This window comes from Ranitomeya variabilis, chromosome 5 (genome assembly GCF_051348905.1).
Source record: "Ranitomeya variabilis isolate aRanVar5 chromosome 5, aRanVar5.hap1, whole genome shotgun sequence".
NCBI lineage: Eukaryota > Metazoa > Chordata > Amphibia > Anura > Dendrobatidae > Ranitomeya > Ranitomeya variabilis.
Window position 1 is genome coordinate 331752297 of NC_135236.1, and position 22360 is coordinate 331774656.

At 44.6% G+C, this 22360-nt stretch overlaps 2 protein-coding genes across 4 annotated transcripts in view; both read left to right on the forward strand.

The window, feature by feature from the left end:
- Positions 1-789: 789 nt before the first annotated feature.
- GSAP (gamma-secretase activating protein) overlaps positions 790-22360 on the forward strand; it is a 167420-nt gene continuing 145849 nt past the window's right edge. The window contains exon 1 of one of the 3 annotated variants that reach the window (XM_077264715.1): positions 790-1013. In XM_077264715.1, coding sequence (XP_077120830.1) covers positions 938-1013 — 76 coding nt within the window. In that variant the 5' untranslated portion in view covers positions 790-937. Of the gene's footprint in view, positions 1014-20206; positions 20318-22360 lie in introns of those variants that run through there. The other 2 variants (XM_077264716.1, XM_077264717.1) reach the window with 2 other exon arrangements.
- Positions 16863-18404, forward strand: LOC143775928 (uncharacterized). The gene is made up of 2 exons (XM_077264703.1): positions 16863-17084; positions 17208-18404. The coding sequence occupies exons 1-2, from the start codon at positions 16863-16865 to the stop codon at positions 18402-18404; spliced, it is 1419 nt and encodes a 472-aa protein (XP_077120818.1).

Here is a 22360-nt window from a genome sequence, read left to right on the forward strand (position 1 = left end):
TGAAGTACAATATGTCACGAAAAAACTATCTTAGAATCGGTGGGATCTGTTGAAACGTTCCAGAGTTATGACCTCATAAAGAGACAGTGGTCAGAATTGTAAAAATTGGCCTGGTCATTAAGTGCCAAATTGGCTCTGTCACTAAGGGGATGTGAATTTTTCTCTAAAAATTATCCGTGTGTCATCCGTATGGCATCTGTATGGCATCCGTACAGCGCAGTGCGGATTACCTGCGGATTTGCCTAAATCAGTCCGGAAAAATCCGCAGAGTAATCCGCAACGTGTGCACGTGGCCCAAGTACGTATTGGGATGAATGGAGCATTTGCATATGTCAGTATTTGGATGAAAAATGAGTTAAAACATCTATGATATATGGATTAAAAAATCCCTGGTCGTTAACTGGTTAAATTATAATGTATATAATTATTATAGTCTATGAGAACACAGGCTGCGGAGCGTTAACCCATAGAAACCAATATTTCTGGCTAATAATGGTCACCAAAGGCAGGTGGAGAGCCCCTCACTACAGCCTTCCACTGACGGGCGCTGACAGCAGGGGGCGCTGGAGAGCACTGCTGGTAAGCCCAATGCACACATGACGTCACGGGAATTCCCGTCCCTGGTATTTCCTCGGTTTGTCTCCTCTGGCGTAAACTGCAGCTGATGGACGTCCACAGAACCAATAGCAGCGGGCTCCTCCTTTCTGGTCATCTGTGATTTGTCTACTGGGATGTGAGGGCGGAGCTAGGTGTATTGTGGGCTAAACCTGGCTCGGTGTGAGGGGTAGCAGGCATTGTGCGACCATTACTAGTGGTGCTCGTTAGGGGGCGCAGCCCGTGCATGTGCTAGCTGGGAGGAGACGCGTCAGTAGTGGGCTGCAGGGGGCATGAACCAGGTGGACATCGCTGCCTAGGGGACAGTACACAGGGCGCAGGCATGCTGCTGGAATTCCAGGTCACTTTCAATCTCTTAAGAGATGTTCTGCCGTGGGTGTCCACACAAGGAAGTCCAGGTAATGCTGTGTATTCTTCTGGCGGCTATGGCTTTGTTTGTTTATCCTGTTAGTTACTGCTCAGATATTTACAAGTGTAGCAGAGCCATGTTTGTACTGTCTTATTACTCATCAGATACAGCAGAGCCATGTTTGTACTGTCTTATTACTCACCAGATACAGCAGAGCCATGTTTGTACTGTCTTATTACTCACCAGATACAGCAGAGCCATGTTAGTACTGTCTTATTATTATTATTATTATTATTATTATTATTTATTGTTATAGCGCCATTTATTCCATGGCGCTTTCCATGTGAGGAGGGGTATACATAATAAAAACAAGTACAATAATCTTAAACAATACAAGTCATAACTGGTACAGGAGGAGAGAGGACCCTGCCCGCGAGGGCTCACAATCTACAAATTACTCATTAGACACAGCAGAGCCATGTTTGTATTGTCTTATTACTCACCAGATACAGCAGAGCCATGTTTGTACTGTCTTATTACTCATCAGACACAGCAGAGCCATGTTTGTACTGTCTTATTACTCATCAGACACAGCAGAGCCATGTTTGTACTGTCTTATTACTCATCAGACACAGCAGAGCCATGTTTGTACTGTCTTATTACTCATCAGACACAGCAGAGCCATGTTTGTACTGTCTTATTACTCATCAGATACAGCAGAGCCATGTTTGTACTGTCTTATTACTCATCAGATACAGCAGAGCCATGTTTGTATTGTCTTATTACTCATTAGACACAGCAGAGCCATGTTTGTATTGTCTTATTACTCATCAGATACAGCAGAGCCATGTTTGTATTGTCTTATTACTCACCAGATACAGCAGAGCCATGTTTGTACGGTCTTATTACTCATCAGATACAGCAGAGCCATGTTTGTATTGTCTTATTACTCACCAGATACAGCAGAGCCATGTTTGTACGGTCTTATTACTCATCAGATACAGCAGAGCCATGTTTGTACTGTCTTATTACTCATCAGACACAGCAGAGCCATGTTTGTACTGTCTTATTACTCATCAGACACAGCAGAGCCATGTTTGTACGGTCTTATTACTCATCAGATACAGCAGAGCCATGTTTGTACTGTCTTATTACTCATCAGATACAGCAGAGCCTTGTTCGTACTGTCTTATTATTATTATTATTATTATTTATTGTTATAGCGCCATTTATTCCATGGTGCTTTCCATGTAAGGAGGGGTATACATAATAAAAACAAGTACAGTAATCTTAAACAATACAAGTCATAACTGGTACAGGAGGAGAGAGGACCCTGCCCGCGAGGGCTCACAATCTACAAATTACTCATTAGACACAGCAGAGCCATGTTTGTATTGTCTTATTACTCACCAGATACAGCAGAGCCATGTTTGTACTGTCTTATTACTCATCAGACACAGCAGAGCCATGTTTGTACTGTCTTATTACTCATCAGACACAGCAGAGCCATGTTTGTACTGTCTTATTACTCATCAGACACAGCAGAGCCATGTTTGTACTGTCTTATTACTCATCAGACACAGCAGAGCCATGTTTGTACTGTCTTATTACTCATCAGACACAGCAGAGCCATGTTTGTACTGTCTTATTACTCATCAGATACAGCAGAGCCATGTTTGTACTGTCTTATTACTCATCAGATACAGCAGAGCCATGTTTGTATTGTCTTATTACTTATTAGACACAGCAGAGCCATGTTTGTATTGTCTTATTACTCATCAGATACAGCAGAGCCATGTTTGTATTGTCTTATTACTCACCAGATACAGCAGAGCCATGTTTGTACTGTCTTATTACTCATTAGATACAGCAGAGCCTTGTTCATACTGTCTTATTACTCATTAGACACAGCAGAGCCATGTTTGTACTGTCTTATTACTCACCAGATACAGCAGAGCCATGTTAGTACTGTCTTATTATTATTATTATTATTTATTGTTATAGCGCCATTTATTCCATGGCGCTTTCCATGTGAGGAGGGGTATACATAATAAAAACAAGTACAATAATCTTAAACAATACAAGTCATAACTGGTACAGGAGGAGAGAGGACCCTGCCCGCGAAGGCTCACAATCTACAAATTACTCATTAGACACAGCAGAGCCATGTTTGTATTGTCTTATTACTCATCAGACACAGCAGAGCCATGTTTGTACTGTCTTATTACTCATCAGACACAGCAGAGCCATGTTTGTACTGTCTTATTACTCATCAGACACAGCAGAGCCATGTTTGTACTGTCTTATTACTCATCAGACACAGCAGAGCCATGTTTGTACTGTCTTATTACTCATCAGATACAGCAGAGCCATGTTTGTACTGTCTTATTACTCATCAGATACAGCAGAGCCATGTTTGTATTGTCTTATTACTCATTAGACACAGCAGAGCCATGTTTGTATTGTCTTATTACTCATCAGATACAGCAGAGCCATGTTTGTATTGTCTTATTACTCACCAGATACAGCAGAGCCATGTTTGTACGGTCTTATTACTCATCAGATACAGCAGAGCCATGTTTGTACTGTCTTATTACTCATCAGATACAGCAGAGCCTTGTTTGTACTGTCTTATTACTCATCAGATACAGCAGAGCCTTGTTCGTACTGTCTTATTATTATTATTATTATTTATTGTTATAGCGCCATTTATTCCATGGCGCTTTCCATGTGAGGAGGGGTATACATAATAAAAACAAGTACAATAATCTTAAACAATACAAGTCATAACTGGTACAGGAGGAGAGAGGACCCTGCCCGCGAGGGCTCACAATCTACAAATTACTCATTAGACACAGCAGAGCCATGTTTGTATTGTCTTATTACTCACCAGATACAGCAGAGCCATGTTTGTACTGTCTTATTACTCATCAGACACAGCAGAGCCATGTTTGTACTGTCTTATTACTCATCAGACACAGCAGAGCCATGTTTGTACTGTTATTACTCATCAGACACAGCAGAGCCATGTTTGTACTGTCTTATTACTCATCAGACACAGCAGAGCCATGTTTGTACTGTCTTATTACTCATCAGACACAGCAGAGCCATGTTTGTACTGTCTTATTACTCATCAGATACAGCAGAGCCATGTTTGTACTGTCTTATTACTCATCAGATACAGCAGAGCCATGTTTGTATTGTCTTATTACTCATTAGACACAGCAGAGCCATGTTTGTATTGTCTTATTACTCATCAGATACAGCAGAGCCATGTTTGTATTGTCTTATTACTCACCAGATACAGCAGAGCCATGTTTGTACTGTCTTATTACTCATTAGATACAGCAGAGCCTTGTTCATACTGTCTTATTACTCATTAGACACAGCAGAGCCATGTTTGTACTGTCTTATTACTCACCAGATACAGCAGAGCCATGTTAGTACTGTCTTATTATTATTATTATTATTATTATTTATTGTTATAGCGCCATTTATTCCATGGCGCTTTCCATGTGAGGAGGGGTATACATAATAAAAACAAGTACAATAATCTTAAACAATACAAGTCATAACTGGTACAGGAGGAGAGAGGACCCTGCCCGCGAAGGCTCACAATCTACAAATTACTCATTAGACACAGCAGAGCCATGTTTGTATTGTCTTATTACTCATCAGATACAGCAGAGCCATGTTTGTATTGTCTTATTACTCATCAGACACAGCAGAGCCTTGTTCGTACTGTCTTATTACTCATCAGATACAGCAGAGCCATGTTTGTATTGTCTTATTACTCATTAGACACAGCAGAGCCATGTTTGTATTGTCTTATTACTCATCAGACACAGCAGAGCCTTGTTCGTACTGTCTTATTACTCATCAGATACAGCAGAGCCATGTTTGTATTGTCTTATTACTCATTAGACACAGCAGAGCCATGTTTGTATTGTCTTATTACTCATCAGACACAGCAGAGCCTTGTTCGTACTGTCTTATTATTATTATTATTATTATTATTATTATTCATTGTTATAGCGCCATTTATTCCATGGCCCTTTCCATGTATGGAGGGGTATACATAATAAAAACAAGTACAATAATCTTAAACAATACAAGTCATAACTGGTACAGGAGGAGAGCGGACCCTGCCCGCAGAGGCTCACGATCTACAAATTACTCATTAGACACAGTAGAGCCATGTTTGTATTGTCTTATTACTCATTAGACACAGCAGAGCCATGCTTTACTATTTGGAACTGACTGCTTGGACCTACACTGATCTCCAAGAATGATGTTTCCTTCTTGGTACAGAGACAGTGACTTGGGGTGTATTCACAATCAGCAGTTGTTTCATGCTGTTTTACCTCAATTTGTTGCAGCTCCACATGAGTGTTGTTCACTAAGGGTATGTGCACACGCTGTGGATTTTGCTGCGGATCCGCAGCGGATTTGACGCTGCGGATCCGCAGCAGTTTTCCCAAAGTTTACAGTACCATGTAAACCTATGGGAAAAAAAACCCGCTGTGCACATGCTGCGGAAATGCAGCGGATTATTTTCCGCAGCATGTCAATTCTTTGTGCGGATTCCGCAGCGGTTTTCAACCTGCACCAATAGGAAAGTGCAGTTGAAAAACCGCAGAGGAATCCGCAGAAGAAACCGCGAGAAAATCCGCAGTGAAAACCCAGTGGTGCAACGTGTGCACATACCCTTAACCTGTGAAATTGCAGCAAATTGCGGCGGTGCTTTTTGTTCTGTGTGTTTTTCACTTTAATATGGTTTTTGGTGCAGTTATAAAGTAGTGTTTCTTCTTTTTTTTTTTTTTTTTCTTTAAGGGTATGTTTCCACGTTCAGGAAACGCTGCGTTTTTGACGCTGCGTTTTTCCGCAGCGTCAAAAACGCAGCGTCCAGATGTTACAGCATAGTGGATGGGATTTCATGAAATCCAGACTCCACTATGCGTTAAAAAACGCATGCGTTTTTGCCGCGAAAACGCATGCGTGGTGCGTTTTTTCGAAACGCAGCATGTTGCTACTATGAGCAAAACACACAGGTACACCGCAGGTGACCTGCCAGTGACCTCGGGTGCAGTTTTGGTCAGGATTTTACCTGCATAAAATCCTGACCAAAGCCTGAAGCAAAACTGAACGTGGAAACATACCCTTAGGGTATGTGCACACGTTGCGGATTTGCTGTGGATCCGCAGCGTTTTTTGAGGTGCAGAAACGCTGCAGATCCGCAATTGATTTACAGTACAATGTAAATCAATGAGAAAAAAATGCTGTGTACACTTTGCGGAAAATCCGCTGCGGAAACGCTGCGGTTTAAAAGAAGTAGCATGTCACTTCTTTTTTGTGAATCTGCAGCGTTTTTGTACCCACTCCATTATAGAAAACCGCAGGGGTAAAAACCGCAGCAAATCCGCAAGAAAACCGCAGCAAAAACGCACAACAAAACGCTGCGGAACCGCACAAAAAACCGCAGGTGCGTTTGTTAAAGGGAATTTGTTAAAGGGAATTTGTTAAAGGGAACCTGTCACCCCCAAAATGGAAGGTGAGCTAAGCCCACCGGCATCAGGGGCTTATCTACAGCATTCTGTAATGCTGTAGATAAGCCCCCAATGTATCCTGAAAGATGAGAAAAAGAGGTTAGATTATACTCACCCAGGGGTGGTCCCGCTGCGGTCCGGTTTGATGGGCGTCGCGGTCCGGGGCCTCCCATCTTCTTACGATGACGTCCTCTTCTTGTCTTTAGGCTGCGGCTTTGGCGTACTTTGTCTGCCCTGTTGCCTGCCCTGTTGCCTGCCCTGTTGCCTGCCCTGTTGCCTGCCCAGTGCGCAGGTGCCGGGCCTCTCTGACCTTTCCCAGCGCCTGCCCACTGCAGTACTTTGCTCTGCCCTCAACAGGGCAGACAAAGTACACCTGCGCCGCAACCGCGGCGTGAAGACAAGAAGAGGACGTCATCCTATGAAGATGGGAGCCCCGTACCGGAACGCCACACCCATCGGACCCGGACCGCAGCGGGACCGCCCCTGGTTGAGTATAATCTAACCTCTTTTTCTCATCTTTCAGGTTACATCGGGGGCTTATCTACAGCATTACAGAATGCTGTAGATAAGCCCCTGATGCCGGTGGGCTTAAGTCACCTTCGAAATTGGGGGTGACAGGTTCCCTTCAATGCATCTTTTAGTGCGGAAACCTGGGATTCTGCACACAACTTTTTTTTTTAGATGCTTTTTTCAGGCTCTCCATAGAAGCCTATTGGGGAAGAAAAATCACAGATTAACAGTGTTTTTAAAAACATAGTGGGAATAAGTTTCACAAAATCATTCTTTTTCATAGAATCATAGAATGTAAGGCTACATGCCCACCATCAGGAATTGTTGCGGTTTTGACGCTGTGTATTTATCCATCATCAAAACGGCATCTGCCAGATGTTACAGCATAATTGATGGGATTTCTAAAAATCTCTTGTCCACTATACGTGTATGTGCACTTGTAGATCACCTGCAGACACTGACATGAGATTCGTCTTTCAGGACTGCAGCATGTCAATTTCTCTTGAATGTGGTAAATCAGTATGGTTCAGTGAATACATGCGGATTTACCTGCGTTAAGTAGAACGCAGCGTTTTGGATGCAGCAACATACGCTGCGTCCAAAGCAATGCTACTTCCAGATCGTGGGCACACAGCCTTAGAGTTGTAAGGGACCTCCAGGGTCATCATTTCCAACCCCCTGCTCAATGCAGGATTCACTAAACCATCTCAGACAAATTTCTGTCTAGCCTTTGCTTGATGACTTCCATTGAAGAGAGAACTCGCCACCTCTCGTGGCAGCCTGTTACATTCATTGATCACCCTCGCTGTCAAAAAGGTTTCATTCCTTTGCTTCTTGTGTTTCTATGGGCAAATGAGAATAAGGATGATTCCTCTACACTGTGACATCCCTTCAGATATTTGTAGACACCTATTAACCCCTTAATGACCGCCGATACGCCTTTTAACGGCGGTAGTTAAGGGTACTTAATTAACGGGGCTGTTGAAAAAGTGTATAGCGCCCCCCAGAGTCCAATTTTCTCCGAGGTCTCAGCCGCCAGGGGTAGCAGAGACCCCAGAGAACGTGATTCGGGTCGGTTTTTACTAACCCCGGGGTTGCAATTGCTGTTATTAACTGTATAACGGTGACCGAAAAAAAAAAAAGTCCGATTTACGATTTTAATTTCTCTGATGTGATCGCACATCAGAGGAGAGAGAAATAGGATCCCCCGATGCCCGATACTTACCGGTGTCCCTGGGTCCTCCTGCTTCCCCCATGGCCACTGGCGTCTTCTTCCAGTAAGAAAATGGCCGGTGCATGTGCAGTACGACCACTGAGATCTGCCGGCCTGCACCCAGCAACAATAGGAGATTTTTTTCCTATTGGTTCATTTTGATCACTGTGATAGACCCTATCACAGTTTAAAAAAAAAAAAAAAAAGTAAAAGACCCCCCCCTCCCTTTATCACCCCCTTAGACAGGAAAAAATAATGAAATAAAAAAATATATATTTATTTAAATTTTTCGGTTAGGGTTGAGGCTAAAGTTAGGGTTTGGATGGGGCTAAAGTTAGGGTTGGGGTTAGGGTTTGGATTACGTTTACGGTTGGGATTAGGGTTACAGTTGGGATTAGAGTTATGGTTAGGGGTGTGTTGGGTTAGGGTTGGGATTAGGGTTAGGGGTGTAGTTAGAGTTATGGTTGGGATTAGGGTTAGGGGTGTGTTGGCGTTAGGGTTTTAGTTAGAAATGGGGGGGTTTGCACTGTTTAGGCACATCAGGGGCTCTCCAAACATGACATGGCATCCGATCTCAATTCTGCGTTGAAAAAGTCAAACGGTGCTCCTTCCCTTCCTAGCTCTGCCGTGCGCCCACATATGGGGTATCGGCGTACTCAGAACAAATTGGACAACAACTTTTCCTGTACAATTTCTCCTATGACCCTTGTGAAAATAAAAATTTTGGGGCTAAAAAATCATTTTTGTGTAAAAAAAAAATGTTTTATGTATTTTCACGGCTCTGCGTTACAAACTTTAGTGATACACTTGGGTGTTCAAAGTTCTCACAATACATCTATCTACATAAGTTCCTTGGGGGGTCTAGTTTTCAAAATGGAGTCACTTGTGGGGGAGTTTCTACTGTTTAGGCACATCAGGGGCTCTGCAAACACAACATGATGCCCGCAGACCATTCCATCAAAGTCTGCATTCCAAAACGGCTCTCCTTCCCTTCCGAGCTCTGCCATGTGCCCAAACAGTGGTCCCCCTATATATGAGGTGTCAGCGTACTCAGGACAAATTGCACAACAACTTTTGGGGTCCAATTTCTCCTGTTACCCTTGGGAAAATAAAAAATTGCTGGCTGAAAGATAATTTTTGTGGGGAAAAAATATTTTTTATTTTCACGGCTCTACATTATAAACTTTAGTGAAACAATTGGGGGTTCAAAGTGCTCACCACACATCTAGATAAGTTCCTTGTGTCGTATAGTTTACAAAATAGGGTCACTTGTGGGGGTCTCCACTGTTTAGGCGCATCAGGGACTTTCCAAAAGCGGCATAGTGTCTGATCTCAATTCCAGCCAATTCTACATTGAAAAAAGTCAAACGGCGCTACTTCCCTTCCGAGCCCAAAATTGTGCTGATGTAAAATAGACATGTGGGAAATGTTACTTATTAAGAATTTTTTGTGACTTATCTCTCTGATTTAAGGTCATAAAAATTCAGTTTGAAAATTGCAAAATTTTAAACATTTTCGCCATATTTCCATTTTTTTCTTAAATAAACGCAAGTGATATCGAAGAAGCTTTACCACTAACATGAAGTACAATATATCACGAAAAAAATAGTCTCAGAATCAGCAGGATCCGTTAAAGAGTTCCAGATTTACAACCTCATAAAGTGACTGGTCAGAATTGTAAAAATTGGTCTGGTCATTAAGCTGCAAATTGGCTCAGTCACTAAGGGGTTAAGTCTCCTCTTAGCCTTCTTTTTTGCAAGTTAAACATTCCTAGATCCTAATAAACGCTCCTTTTTAGGACATAATTTGCAGTCTGCTTACCATCCTGGCAGCTCTTCTCTGAACTTGCTCTAGTTTTTCAATGTTTTTTTTTTTTTAATGTGGTGCCCAGAACTGGACACAGTATTCCAGATGAGGCCTGACTAAGGAGGAGTAGAGGGAGATAATTACTTTATGTGATCTAGCCTCTATGCTTTTCTTAAGGTACCGTTACACTAAACGACTTACCAACGATCACGACCTGCGATACGACCTGGCAGTGAACGTTGGTAAGTCGTTGTGTGGTCGCTGGGGAGCTGTCACACAGACAGCTCTCTCCAGCGACCAACGATCAGGGGAACGACTTTGGCATCGTTGAAACTGTCTTCAACGATGCCGAAGTCCCCCTACAGCACCCGGGTAACCAGAGTAAACAAAGGGTTACTAAGTGCAGGGCCACGCTTAGTAACCCGATATTTACCCTGGTTACCATTGTAAAAGTTAAAAAAAAAACAGTACATACTCACATTCTGATGTCTGTCACGTCCCCCGGCGTCCACAGGGTTAAAACTGCTTTCGGCAGGAGCGCTGCTAATATGCAGGCGCTGCTGCTGAGAGCTTCCCTGCACTGAATGTGTCAGCGCCGGCCGTAAAGCAGAGCACAGCTGTGCTCTGCTTTACGGCCGGCGCTGACACAGTCAACCCTGTGGACGCCGGGGGACGTGACAGACATCAGAATGTGAGTATGTAGTGTTTTTTTTTCCTTTACTTTTACAATGGTAACCAGGGTAAATATCGGGTTACTAAGCGCGGCCCTGCACTTAGTAACCCGATATTTACCCTGGTTACAAGTGAACACATCGCTGGATCGGCGTCACACACACCGATCCAGCGATGACAGCGGGTGATCAGCGACCAAAAAAAGGTCCTGATCATTCCCATCGACCAACGATCTCCCAGCAGGGGCCTGATCGTTGGTCGCTGTCACACATAACGAGATCGTTAGCGGGATCGTTGCTTACGTCACCAAAAGCGTGACGTTGCAACGATATCGTTAACGATATCGTTATGTGTGACTCAGCCTTTAATGCTGCTGCATCACACTGTTGACTCATGTGCAGTCTATGATCTATTATTATACCCAAGGCTTTTTCACACGTGCTGTTGCTTAGTTATATTCCTCCCATTATGTAGATTTTATTCTTGTTTTTCGTGCTGAGATGTAGAATCTTGCATTTTTCCGTTAAATACCATTCTGTTTGTCGCTTCCCATTGTTCAAGCTTATCTAGATCCTTCTGAATCCTTTCTCTGTCTTCTCTAGTGTTGGCTATCCCTCCTAGCTTTTTATCGTCTTTAAATTTGATTAGTTTACCTTCCGTTCCCTTTTCTAGATCATTTATAAAATTGTTGAACAACACTGGTGCCAGGACAGAGCCTTGTGGTACTCCACTTGAAACTCTCTTCCAATTGGATGTGCAACCATTTATTACCTCTTTGAATACGATCGCTGAGTCAGTTATGAATCCACCTAACCGTAGCCTTGTAAAATCCATTCTTGGTCAACGATAGTATAAGATGCTCTTTCAAATGCTTTGCTGAAGTCGAGATCTACTATATCTACCACATTTCCCTGTTCCACCCAATCAGTGATTCTATTCTAGAAGGAAATTAGATTAATCTGGCATGACTTGTTTGCTACAAACCCATGCTGGCTCTGATTAATTACTGTATTCTTATCCAAGTACTTACATATATGCTGGTTAATAATTTGTTCAAAGATTTTTCCTGGTATAGAAGTAAGGTTCACTGGCCTGTAATTTCCTGGCTTCTTCTTCTCTTATTTGAAGATGGGGACAACATTTGACCTTCACTAGTCTTCCAGGACTTTTCCTGTTCTCCAGGATTTTTCAGAGATTCTGGCTAGTGGTTCTGCAATTTCCTCTGCTAACTCTTTCAGTACTCTAGGACGTAATTCATTTGGACCTGAATAATTAATTTAATTTACTTTAACTAAGTATTCCCTCACCATCTCTCTGTTTATAGATTGTGTGGATTATTTTATTACTTCAATAGCACCGTGAAGATCAGTTGATGTTACATTTGCTTTCTTAGAGAACACAGATGCAAAATAGGAATTTTAAAAGTTTGACCTTCTCAACATCATTTTTGACCACTTCACCCTTTTCGTTCTTTAAAAATCCTATATCATTTTTGACTTTCCTTTTGCTTTTGATATACCCCCAAAAACCTTTTTTATTGGTGTCCATTAGCAAGCCTCACTTTATTACTGGCTTTAGCTCCTCTAACACTTGCCCTGCATTCCCTGCAGACAGCATTATATTCTTTATTAGATATGCCTCCCTCTTTCCATTTAATATGCATTTCTTTTTTTCCTTTTTTAACAAGTGATTAAGCTCTGTGTTCATCCATGCTGGTGTTCGTCCATCCTGGTCTCTTTCAATGGTTCCAATTCTTCCTTCTTTTCGGGAATGTTACCGATTGTGCAGTGAGAATTTCATTTACCAAAATCTCCCATCCTTCTTGGACATTTCTGTTCTTTAGAACATCCAACCATTGTACCTTTCCACCCTCTTTCTGAGTCCATTAAAATCTGGCTTACTGAAGTCCAACCTTTAAAGTTTGAGTCCTTGGTGGTGGTCTTCCTCTTCTTGTAATCCAAAATTCGAGAATAGCATGATCGTTGCCTTCTAAATTCCTGACCATGTTTGCTTCCTCAACCATTTCCTCCCCCCTGTTGGTAAAGGCCCCGTCTCACATAGCGAGATCGCTAGCGAGATCGCTGCTGAGTCACAAGTTTTGTGACGCAACAGCGACCTCCATAGCGATCTCGCTATGTGTGACACGTACCAGCGATCAGGCCCCTGCTGCGAGATCGCTGGTCGTGTCGGAATGGCCTGGACCTTTTTTTGGTCGTTGAGGCCCCGCTGACATCGCTGAATCGGTGTGTGTGACACCGATCCAGCGATGTCTTCACTGGTAACCAGGGTAAACATCGGGTTACTAAGCGCAGGGCCGCGCTTAGTAACCCGATGTTTACCCTGGTTACCAAAAAAAACAAACAGTACATACTCGCCTTTCGGTGTCCAGGTCCCTTGCCGTCTGCTTCCTGCTCTCACTGACTGCCGGCCGTACAGTGAGAAGTGAGAGCACAGCAGTGACGTCACCGCTGTGCTCTGCTCTCGCTGTACGGCCGGATCTCAGTCAGAGCAGGAAGCAGACGACAAGGGACCTGGACACCGAAAGGCGAGTATGTAGTGTTTGTTTTTTTTGGTAACCAGGGTAAACATCGGGTTACTAAGCGCGGCCCTGCGCTTAGTAACCCGATGTTTACCCTGGTTACCCGGGTGCTGCAGGGGGACTTCGGCATCGTTGAAGACAGTTTCAGCGATGCCGAAGTCGTTCCCCTGATCGTTGGTCGCTGGAGAGAGCGGTCTGTGTGACAGCTCCCCAGCGACCACACAGCGACTTACCAACGATCACGGCCAGGTCGTATCGCTGGTCGTGATCGTTGGTAAATCGCTTAGTGAGACGGGGCCTTAAGACTTAGGTCAGAGATTGCAGATCCTCTTGTTCTCTCTCCTACCTTTTGAAAGATAAAGTTGTTAGCAAGAGAAGATAAGAAGAGCTTCTGGGCCCATCGCATTTGCCTGAGGGTACCGTCACACATTGAAATTTCCATCGCTACGACGTTACGATTCGTGACGTTCTAGCGATATCGTTACGATATCGCAGTGTCTGACACGCAGCAGCGATCAGGGATCCTGCTGAGAATCGTACGTCGTAGCAGATCGTATGGAACTTTCTTTCGTCGCTTGATCACCCGCTGACATCGCTGGATCGTTGTGTGTGACAGCGATCCAGCGATGTCTTCGCTTGTAACCAGGGTAAACATCGGGTAACTAAGCGCAGGGCCGCGCTTAGTAACCCGATGTTTACCCTGGTTACAAGCGTAAACGTAAAAAAACAAACCGTACATGCTCACCCGTCGGTGTCCTTCAGGTCCCTTGCCGTCTGCTTCCTGCTCTGAGTGCCGGCCGGAAAGTGAGAGCAGATCACAGCGGTGCTGCGATCTGCTCTCACTGTACGGCTGCACTCAGAGCAGGAAGCAGACGGCAAGGGACCTGAAGGACACCGACGGGTGAGTATGTACTGTTTGTTTTTTTACGTTTACGCTGGTAACCAGGGTAAACATCGGGTTACTAAGCGCGGCCCTGCGCTTAGTTACCCGATGTTTACCCTGGTTACCCGGGGACTTCGGCATCGCTCCAGCGCCGTGATTGCAACGTGTGACCGCAGTCTACGACGCTGGAGCGATATTCATACGATCGCTGCGACGTCACAGATCGTGCCGTCGCAGCGATGAAAATTTCAATGTGTGACGGTACCCTAAGAGAGATTCCCAACAAATATCTGAATAGTTAAAATCTCCCCATGATCACTATGTCATATTTTACTCTTCGCCACGACAGCACCCCACTGGAGAGAGAGGGATCCGCCCCGCAGGAACAGGAAACCTATTGAGAAATAAAAGGGGGGCGGTCCGCCTCTCCTCCTCAGTTTAGGTTTCCTGTTCCTGCGGGAACTACAGGATTTCTATGAAGAGAATACCTGGGCATGCACGCCGCCTGTGCGGTATCTTTAAGAACGGCAGGGGCTGCAGTCCAGAGGCAGCGTCGGGGGAGATCCGTTTGACGGCTCCCTCCTCGCCTGACAGAAGCCCCGGATGATGACCTGGTCCGGGTGAGGCCGCCGGGCATCATTTCCGAAAGCGGGTGGCAGAAGCAGGCGCCGGAATCCTCGCCGATCAGGTGAGGACAGCGTTCCGGAAGTAAGTCCGAGGCTGGATCCCGGACTGCGCATGCGCCGACCACCACCAATGATTTACCCGGAAGTATAGTTAGAACTTCCGGAGTATCCAAGCTGCGGCCAGCAGGCGGGGGAGGCGCGGCCCCTTGCACATGCGCAATACGGAGGACGCTTAGGCGCCATATATAAATCAAAACAGCACCATTATTTGGCGATGCAAGATGTCATCCCCAGGTGCCATGGACCCTGAAACAGGAGACCAAGTACCCCCCGCCAAGGATCGTCCCAGCAAAGGATCTTCAGACACCGGTCATAAGAGCGGCTCGGTGGTCAGATCCAGGACAGGATCTCGGGCTTCTGATCCGGTATTTTCAGCTTCACTGGGTGAGTGTGAGTGACTCTACCTATTAAGCTAATGCTATTTCCCCTCTCTCTCTCTCTTCTCCTTCTCTCGTCAGCACACCTCGGGTCAGGTTAAAAAACGACAAAAAACAAAACATAGGGAATGCGCTTTATGTAGCCAGCCCCTACCCGACTCATACCCCAAAAAGCTCTGCCAGGACTGTATAACCGAAACCACACAAGGAGCGGCAATGTCCGTTACGGACTTGCGTACCATTATAAGAGAAGAATTAAGAGCTATGTCCCAGGATAAGCCTCCTAAAACCAAACCTAAAATACCAACACCCTTGTCAGATTCAGATAGTGACCAGGTTGTATGTTCAGACGCCTCTCTATCGTCATCATCATCTTCATCATCTGAAATTGAGGGACGTCCTTGTTTCCCAGTAGAGAGTGTGGACAATTTAGTAAAATCGATACGAGACACTATGGGGTGTGAAGAGTCCAAAGGGGCACAAACCACGCAGGACATAATGTTTGCGGGCTTGGCGGAGAGAAAAAGGAGATGCTTTCCGGTCATACCGGCAGTAAAAGCATTAGTAAAAAGGGAGTGGGAAAAGCAAGATCAGAGAAGCTTTCTACCCTCATCGTCAAAACGTAAATACCCGTTTAGTGACGACGAGCTTCTTACATGGACAAAAGTCCCTAAAGTTGACGCAGCTGTAGCCTCTACCTCGAAGCAGTCAACCTTACCTGTAGAAGATGCGGGACTGCTCTCTGACCCTCTGGATCGTAAAGCCGAGTCCTCCCTTAAAAGATCCTGGGAGGCAACTACAGGAATATTTAAGCCAGCAGTCGCAAGCACTTGCACGGCCAGATCGATGCTCATATGGATCGATCAACTGGACCAGCAAATTGAGAATAAAATCTCAAGAGATAAATTACGGGCAGCTATCCCCCTGATACGGGGCGCAGCAGCCTTTATGGCAGACGCATCCGCGGACACCCTTCGGTTAGCGGCAAGATCTGCAGGTCTGGTAAACAACGCAAGGCGTGCACTATGGATGAAAAGCTGGAAAGGCGATGCGCAATCAAAATCTAAAATATGCGCCATCCCATGTGAGGGTGAGTTCCTCTTTGGTAAAACTCTAGACGACATACTAAAGAAAGCGAAAGACAGGAAAAAAGCTTTTCCTGACTCTTCTATTCCCTTTTATAGGAGGGCCTTTAAAAGGAGACCGTTTGGCAAAAGAAGGCAAACGGATAGGTCTACAACATGGACCGCTAAAGACGACAAGCAGAGAGGTACCATGTTTAGAAGACCCAACCCCCCAAAAGACAACAAATACTGAGGACATACCAGTAGGGGGCAGACTTAAATTTTTCGCCACTCAATGGGAAAAAATAACATCTAGCTCGTGGGTTTTAAATATCATCCGAGATGGAATCAAATTAAAATTCTCTCGTGTTCCCCACGAGTCTTATATTATAACATCTCTCAGCTCGCCTATACAGCAACAGGCACTAGAGCTTGAGATTCAAACCCTATTATCAAAACGGGTCTTAGTCCAAGTTCCGGTGGGACAGGAGGGTAGGGGATTCTACTCTCCCCTATTCCTAATTTCTAAACCCGACGGCTCCTTTAGGACAATTATAAACCTTAAAAAGCTCAACTCATTTATCGAAAATTATACTTTTAAAATGGAATCCATTAGATCCACCATAAAGCTCCTCTTCCCAAACTGTATGATGGGGGGCATTGATCTAAAAGATGCATATTATCATCTCCCTATTCATAACAGATACCAGAAATTCCTCAGGGTGGCAGTAAAAATCAACAACGAGGTTCATCATTTCCAATATGTGGCCCTGCCCTTCGGCCTCTCAACAGCGCCGAGGATCTTCACCAAGATAATGCTAGAGGTGATGGCCTACCTTCGCCAGAAGGAAACCTTGATTGTGCCCTATCTGGATGACTTTCTGGTAATAGGAAATTCAGCTACTCAATGTACCGACCGTTTAGCTCACACAATTTCCTCTCTACAGGGCCTGGGCTGGATAATCAATACCGACAAATCCAGACTCACTCCACTTTCCCGTCAAGCGTTCTTGGGGTTCCATTTAGACTCTATATCTCAAAAGTGTCTTCTGCCACAGGTAAAAATTCCGCTGATCAGACACAAAGTCCTAGCCGCAATAAACAATCCACGTATATCCCTAAGACAGGCTATGTCATTATTAGGGTCTCTTATCTCTTGTATACCTGCAGTAAGATGGGCTCAACACCACACTAGAACACTGCAACATCAAGTTTTACAAGAGGATAAACGGTTATTGGGTCACCTAAATGCAAAAATAACATTATCTCAGGAGGTTTTAACATCCTTAGAGTGGTGGCTAGACTCAAACCATTTGATGAGTGGGGTTCCATGGGTAATAACGCCATCTCATACCATAACCACTGACGCCAGTCCTCATGGATGGGGCGCTCATATGGGGAATGATTATTGCCAGGGATCATGGAGCATAGAGGAAAGCTGCAGCTCCTCTAACTTCAAAGAACTAAATGCTGTAAAGTACGCCTTATACCATTTCCTCCCACAGCTTCGGGGGAAAGACGTCAGAGTCCTGTCCGACAACACCACCACCGTGGCGTATCTAAACTGTCAAGGAGGTACGCGATCAGAGACTCTGATGTCTTCTGCTACGGAAATTTTAAATCTAGCAGAAAGACATCTAGCATCCCTTACTGCGCTGCACATAAGAGGAGCAAACAACCAGCAGGCGGACTTTCTAAGTCGACACACCCTAAGACAAGGAGAGTGGTGTCTAAACCAGCAAATTTTCCTGGACATAGTATCTCTTTGGGGCCGTCCTCAGATAGATCTCTTCGCCACAAGAAGAAACAGAAAAGTTCAGAGATTCGCCTCCCTATCTCCAGCGGATCATCCGGACATTCTGGACGCTCTCCAAGCCCCCTGGCAGTTCAGTCTGGCGTACGCATTTCCTCCGATCATATTGCTACCTCAAGTTATACGCAAAATCAGGGAAGAAGGAGCGAGAATTGTTCTGATAGCTCCATTCTGGCCCAAGAGACCATGGTTTTCATGGCTACAGACCATGTCGGTCTCAGATCCTTGGGTCCTCCCCTCAACGCCCAATCTTCTCTTCCAAGGTCCGTTTTTCCACCCTCAGGTGGACAATCTTCACCTGACGGCCTGGAACTTGAGAGGCAGATGCTAAGATCAAGAGGGTTCTCGGGGGGTTTGGTTGATACACTTCTCCATAGTAGGAAACCCTCCACCACAAAAATCTATACGAGCGTATGGAAAAAATTCCTACAATTCCATACATCTACCAACACGTCAGAAATTCCTATATATTCTATTCTGGAATTTCTTCAAAAAGGGAGAGAACTGGGTCTAACTGTAAACACCTTAAAGGTTCATGTATCAGCACTAGGAGCCCTCTATGGCTATAACATTGCGGGGGATAGATGGGTATCCAGATTTATTACGGCCTGCGAAAGAATGAATCCAGTTAACATACCTAGGATTCCACCCTGGGATTTAAATTTAGTCTTACAAGCCCTAACAGACTCTCCATTCGAGCCAATAGACTCAATACCAATTAAATGTCTATCACTAAAAACGGCCCTCTTGGTAGCACTGACTTCAGCTAGGAGAATAAGTGACATCCAAGCACTCTCTATAGATCCACCTTTTTTGTTAACCTTTCAGGATAAGTTAATTCTTAAACCAGACCCTTCCTACCTGCCCAAAGTAGCGAAAAAATTCCACAGGTCACAAGAAATAATCTTGCCCACGTTCTTCAGTAATCCATCCACTCCTGAAGAACAAAAATATCACACTCTAGACGTTAAAAGAGTAGTGTTAAAATACATTGAAAAGACCAGCAGCTGGCGACAGGATAGGGCTCTGTTTATTTCCTTCCAGGGTCCCAAGAAAGGTCATGGAATAACAAAAAGCACCTTATCCCGGTGGATCAGAGAATCTATCAGACTGGCTTACTCCGCGAGGAAAGAAATCCCTCTGGAAGGCATAACGGCACACTCCACCAGAGCGATGGCATCCTCCTGGGCAGAGAGGGGAGACGTCCCGATTGAAACTATATGTAAGGCGGCAACTTGGTCAAATCCTTCTACATTTTATAACCACTATAGGCTAGACCTATCGTCAACTTCTGACCTAGACTTTGGCAGGACTGTCCTCAGCACGGTGGTCCCCTCCCTAGGTGATGGTCTCTGAAAGATCTCCAGTGGGGTGCTGTCGTGGCGAAGAGTAAAAAGCCGGATTACTCACCGGTAATGCTCTTTTAGTGAGTCCACGACAGCACCCTCTTACATCCCTCCCTAGATCAATATAATACTGATTGAGTAAAATCCTTTTAATCATAAGCAAATAAGTTTAAAGAATGAAATAAATGATATTTGCCTAACACTGGCGGTCCTCCGGGTACTCTGAAATCAAAACTGAGGAGGAGAGGCGGACCGCCCCCCTTTTATTTCTCAATAGGTTTCCTGTTCCTGCGGGGCGGATCCCTCTCTCTCCAGTGGGGTGCTGTCGTGGACTCACTAAAAGAGCATTACCGGTGAGTAATCCGGCTTTTTTTTGAGAACCGAGACATCTGATTTATAAAGAGTTCATCCATATCTTCAGTCTGTCCAGGTGGCCAATATTAAACACCTACAATAGTGACCTTTCTGTTCTTCTCTCCTTGTAGCAGAGCTACCATTCTCTGAAGTTTGGATCTGTGGAGATATTCGCTTTCCCAACATACAATGCAAAACCTCCTCCCTCCTTGTTAATCCTGTTTCTAATAAATACGTTTAAGGTTTGTATTCCAATCATGTGTATCATCCCACCAAGTTTCAGTGATTGCTGCACACAAAAAACAGAGTTTAGGCCTTACGCTGCATTCACATGTGCTGTCCATTTTTTTTTTCTTAGACATTACACTGACCCATAGAGTTTCAATAAGCCAGCCTGTGGGCAGGTCTGTTCTTGGTCTCTCTGGCTTAGAGCAGGAAGATAAGACTCTGCCAACAGTCACACCGTGGAGCACTGGTATATCATTAACTGAAAACTTCTAACACTTATTGCACAAGAACCACAAGACAGATTTCTTCACCCCAGGTATCATTTTAATCAGTTTAACATTGCCACCCTGACAATACCTGCAGTTTACTGTGCAAAATCTTGCTGACATGTTCACTTTTACCTTATATGGAAAAATAAGCAAGGTGTTTGCTTTATACTTAAAGGAGTTATCTTTAGTATCCACTTTTGTGTTCTGTTAATAAATCTACTATGTGATGTGTCACGTTATTAGATAACTGCGTCTGTTGTGCAAACATTTGAACAGAAAAGCACAGTGTACATAGTTATGTTTGTTTATGTAACAATCAGTTGCACAATAGAATATTTCCCTGAAGAGGAAAAAAAGTGGCAAGAAAATCTCATCAGCATGATTGACATTTAGATGAACATACATAAACCTTACAATATTCACCCTCAACTCCCACATAAACTTTTGGAATTGAATCTGCAAAGTTCATGTTTTAATGTTGAGTTGAAATATGTAAATAGCCAGGGCTGTAACTACAACCGGGGCTACCGGGGCACTGCCCCGGGGCCCCAACCACCCAAGGGGCCCCAAACTGACTGTTCCTGTGACTGTGTCTAAGGCTGAGCGATCCTTCTCTAAGCTTAAACTCATAAAAAACTACTTGAGAAGTACTATGGCTCAAGAAAGACTCAGCAGCTTAGCTTAAAGGTACCGTTACACTAAACGACTTACCAACGATCACGACCAGCGATACGACCTGGCCGTGATCGTTGGTAAGTCGTTGTGTGGTCGCTGGGGAGCTGTTACACAGACAGCTCTCTCCAGCGACCAACGATCAGGGGAACGACTTCGGCATCGTTGAAACTGTCTTCAACGATGCCGAAGTCCACCTGCAGCACCCGGGTAACCAGGGTAAACATCGGGTTACTAAGTGCAGGGCCGCGCTTAGTAACCCGATATTTACCCTGGTTACCATTGTAAAAGTAAAAAAACAAAAAAAAAACACTACATACTCACATTCCGATGTCCGTCACTTCCCCGCCGTCAGCTTCCCGCACTGACTGTGTCAGCGCCGGCCGTAAAGCAGAGCACAGCAGTGACGTCACCGCTGTGCTCTTCTTTACGGCCGGCACTGACAGTCAGTGCGGGAAGCTGACGGCGGGGGACGTGACAGACATCGGAATGTGAGTATGTAGTGTTTTTTTTTTTTTTTTTACTTTTACAATGGTAACCAGGGTAAATATCGGGTTACTAAGCGCGGCTCTGCACTTAGTAACCCGATATTTACCCTGGTTACAAGTGAACACATCGCTGGATCGCTGTCACACACGCCAATCCAGCGATGACAGCGGGTGATCAGCGACCAAAAAAAGGTCCTGATCATTCCCTACGACCAACGATCTCCCAGCAGGGGCCTGATCGTTGGTCGCTGTCACACATAACGAGATCGTTAGCGGGATCGTTGCTATGTCACAAAAAAGCTTGACGTTGCAACGATATCGTTAACGAAATCGTTATGTGTGAAGGTACCTTTACTTTCAATTGAGAATGATCGAGCTCAACAGATCAACTTTGACAAAGTAATTGATGAATTTGCTTCTCTGAAAGTTAGGAAACAAATGTTTAAGAAGCTGTTTAAAACTGAACAAATTGGTAATGTTTAAGTAATGTTATGTTTAAGTGAACAAAGTTTAAATATATACTGTTTAAAACTACTTAAAGGGAACCTACCACCCCGTTTTTTAAAAATTAGATAAAAATAGTGTGAAATAGGGGCAGAGCTGGGCTTTACATTAGGGCCTTTTCGGTGCCTTTACACCCCCGTTAGGCTGCCCAAATACCTTTGTGAAGTGGCCGTTTTCTGCTGTCACTCAAGTGGGTCAGGTCGGATGGGCGTGGTCACAGCGCTGTTTGTCCCCCAGGATCCTGCTCATCATTACGTTGGTGGCGTAGTGGTGTGCGCATGTCCAAAGAAGATCCACTGCCCAGGAGATGAATAACGGCGCGGTCTTCGCTATTCAGCCGTTTACCGGTGGGCGCGGCCATCTTTCCTGTGGCCGCGCCTGCGCAGATGGAGCGCTCTGCTGCCCGGGACTTCAGGAAAATGGCCG

Coding starts and splice junctions, on each gene's coding strand:
- LOC143775928 (XM_077264703.1), top strand. CDS start 16,863: ATGGAATCCATTAGATCCACCATAAAGCTCCTCTTCCCAAACTGTATG. Junction 17,085..17,207: donor TCACCAAGATAATGCTAGAG/GTGATGGCCTAC, acceptor TCCTCTCTACAG/GGCCTGGGCTGGATAATCAA.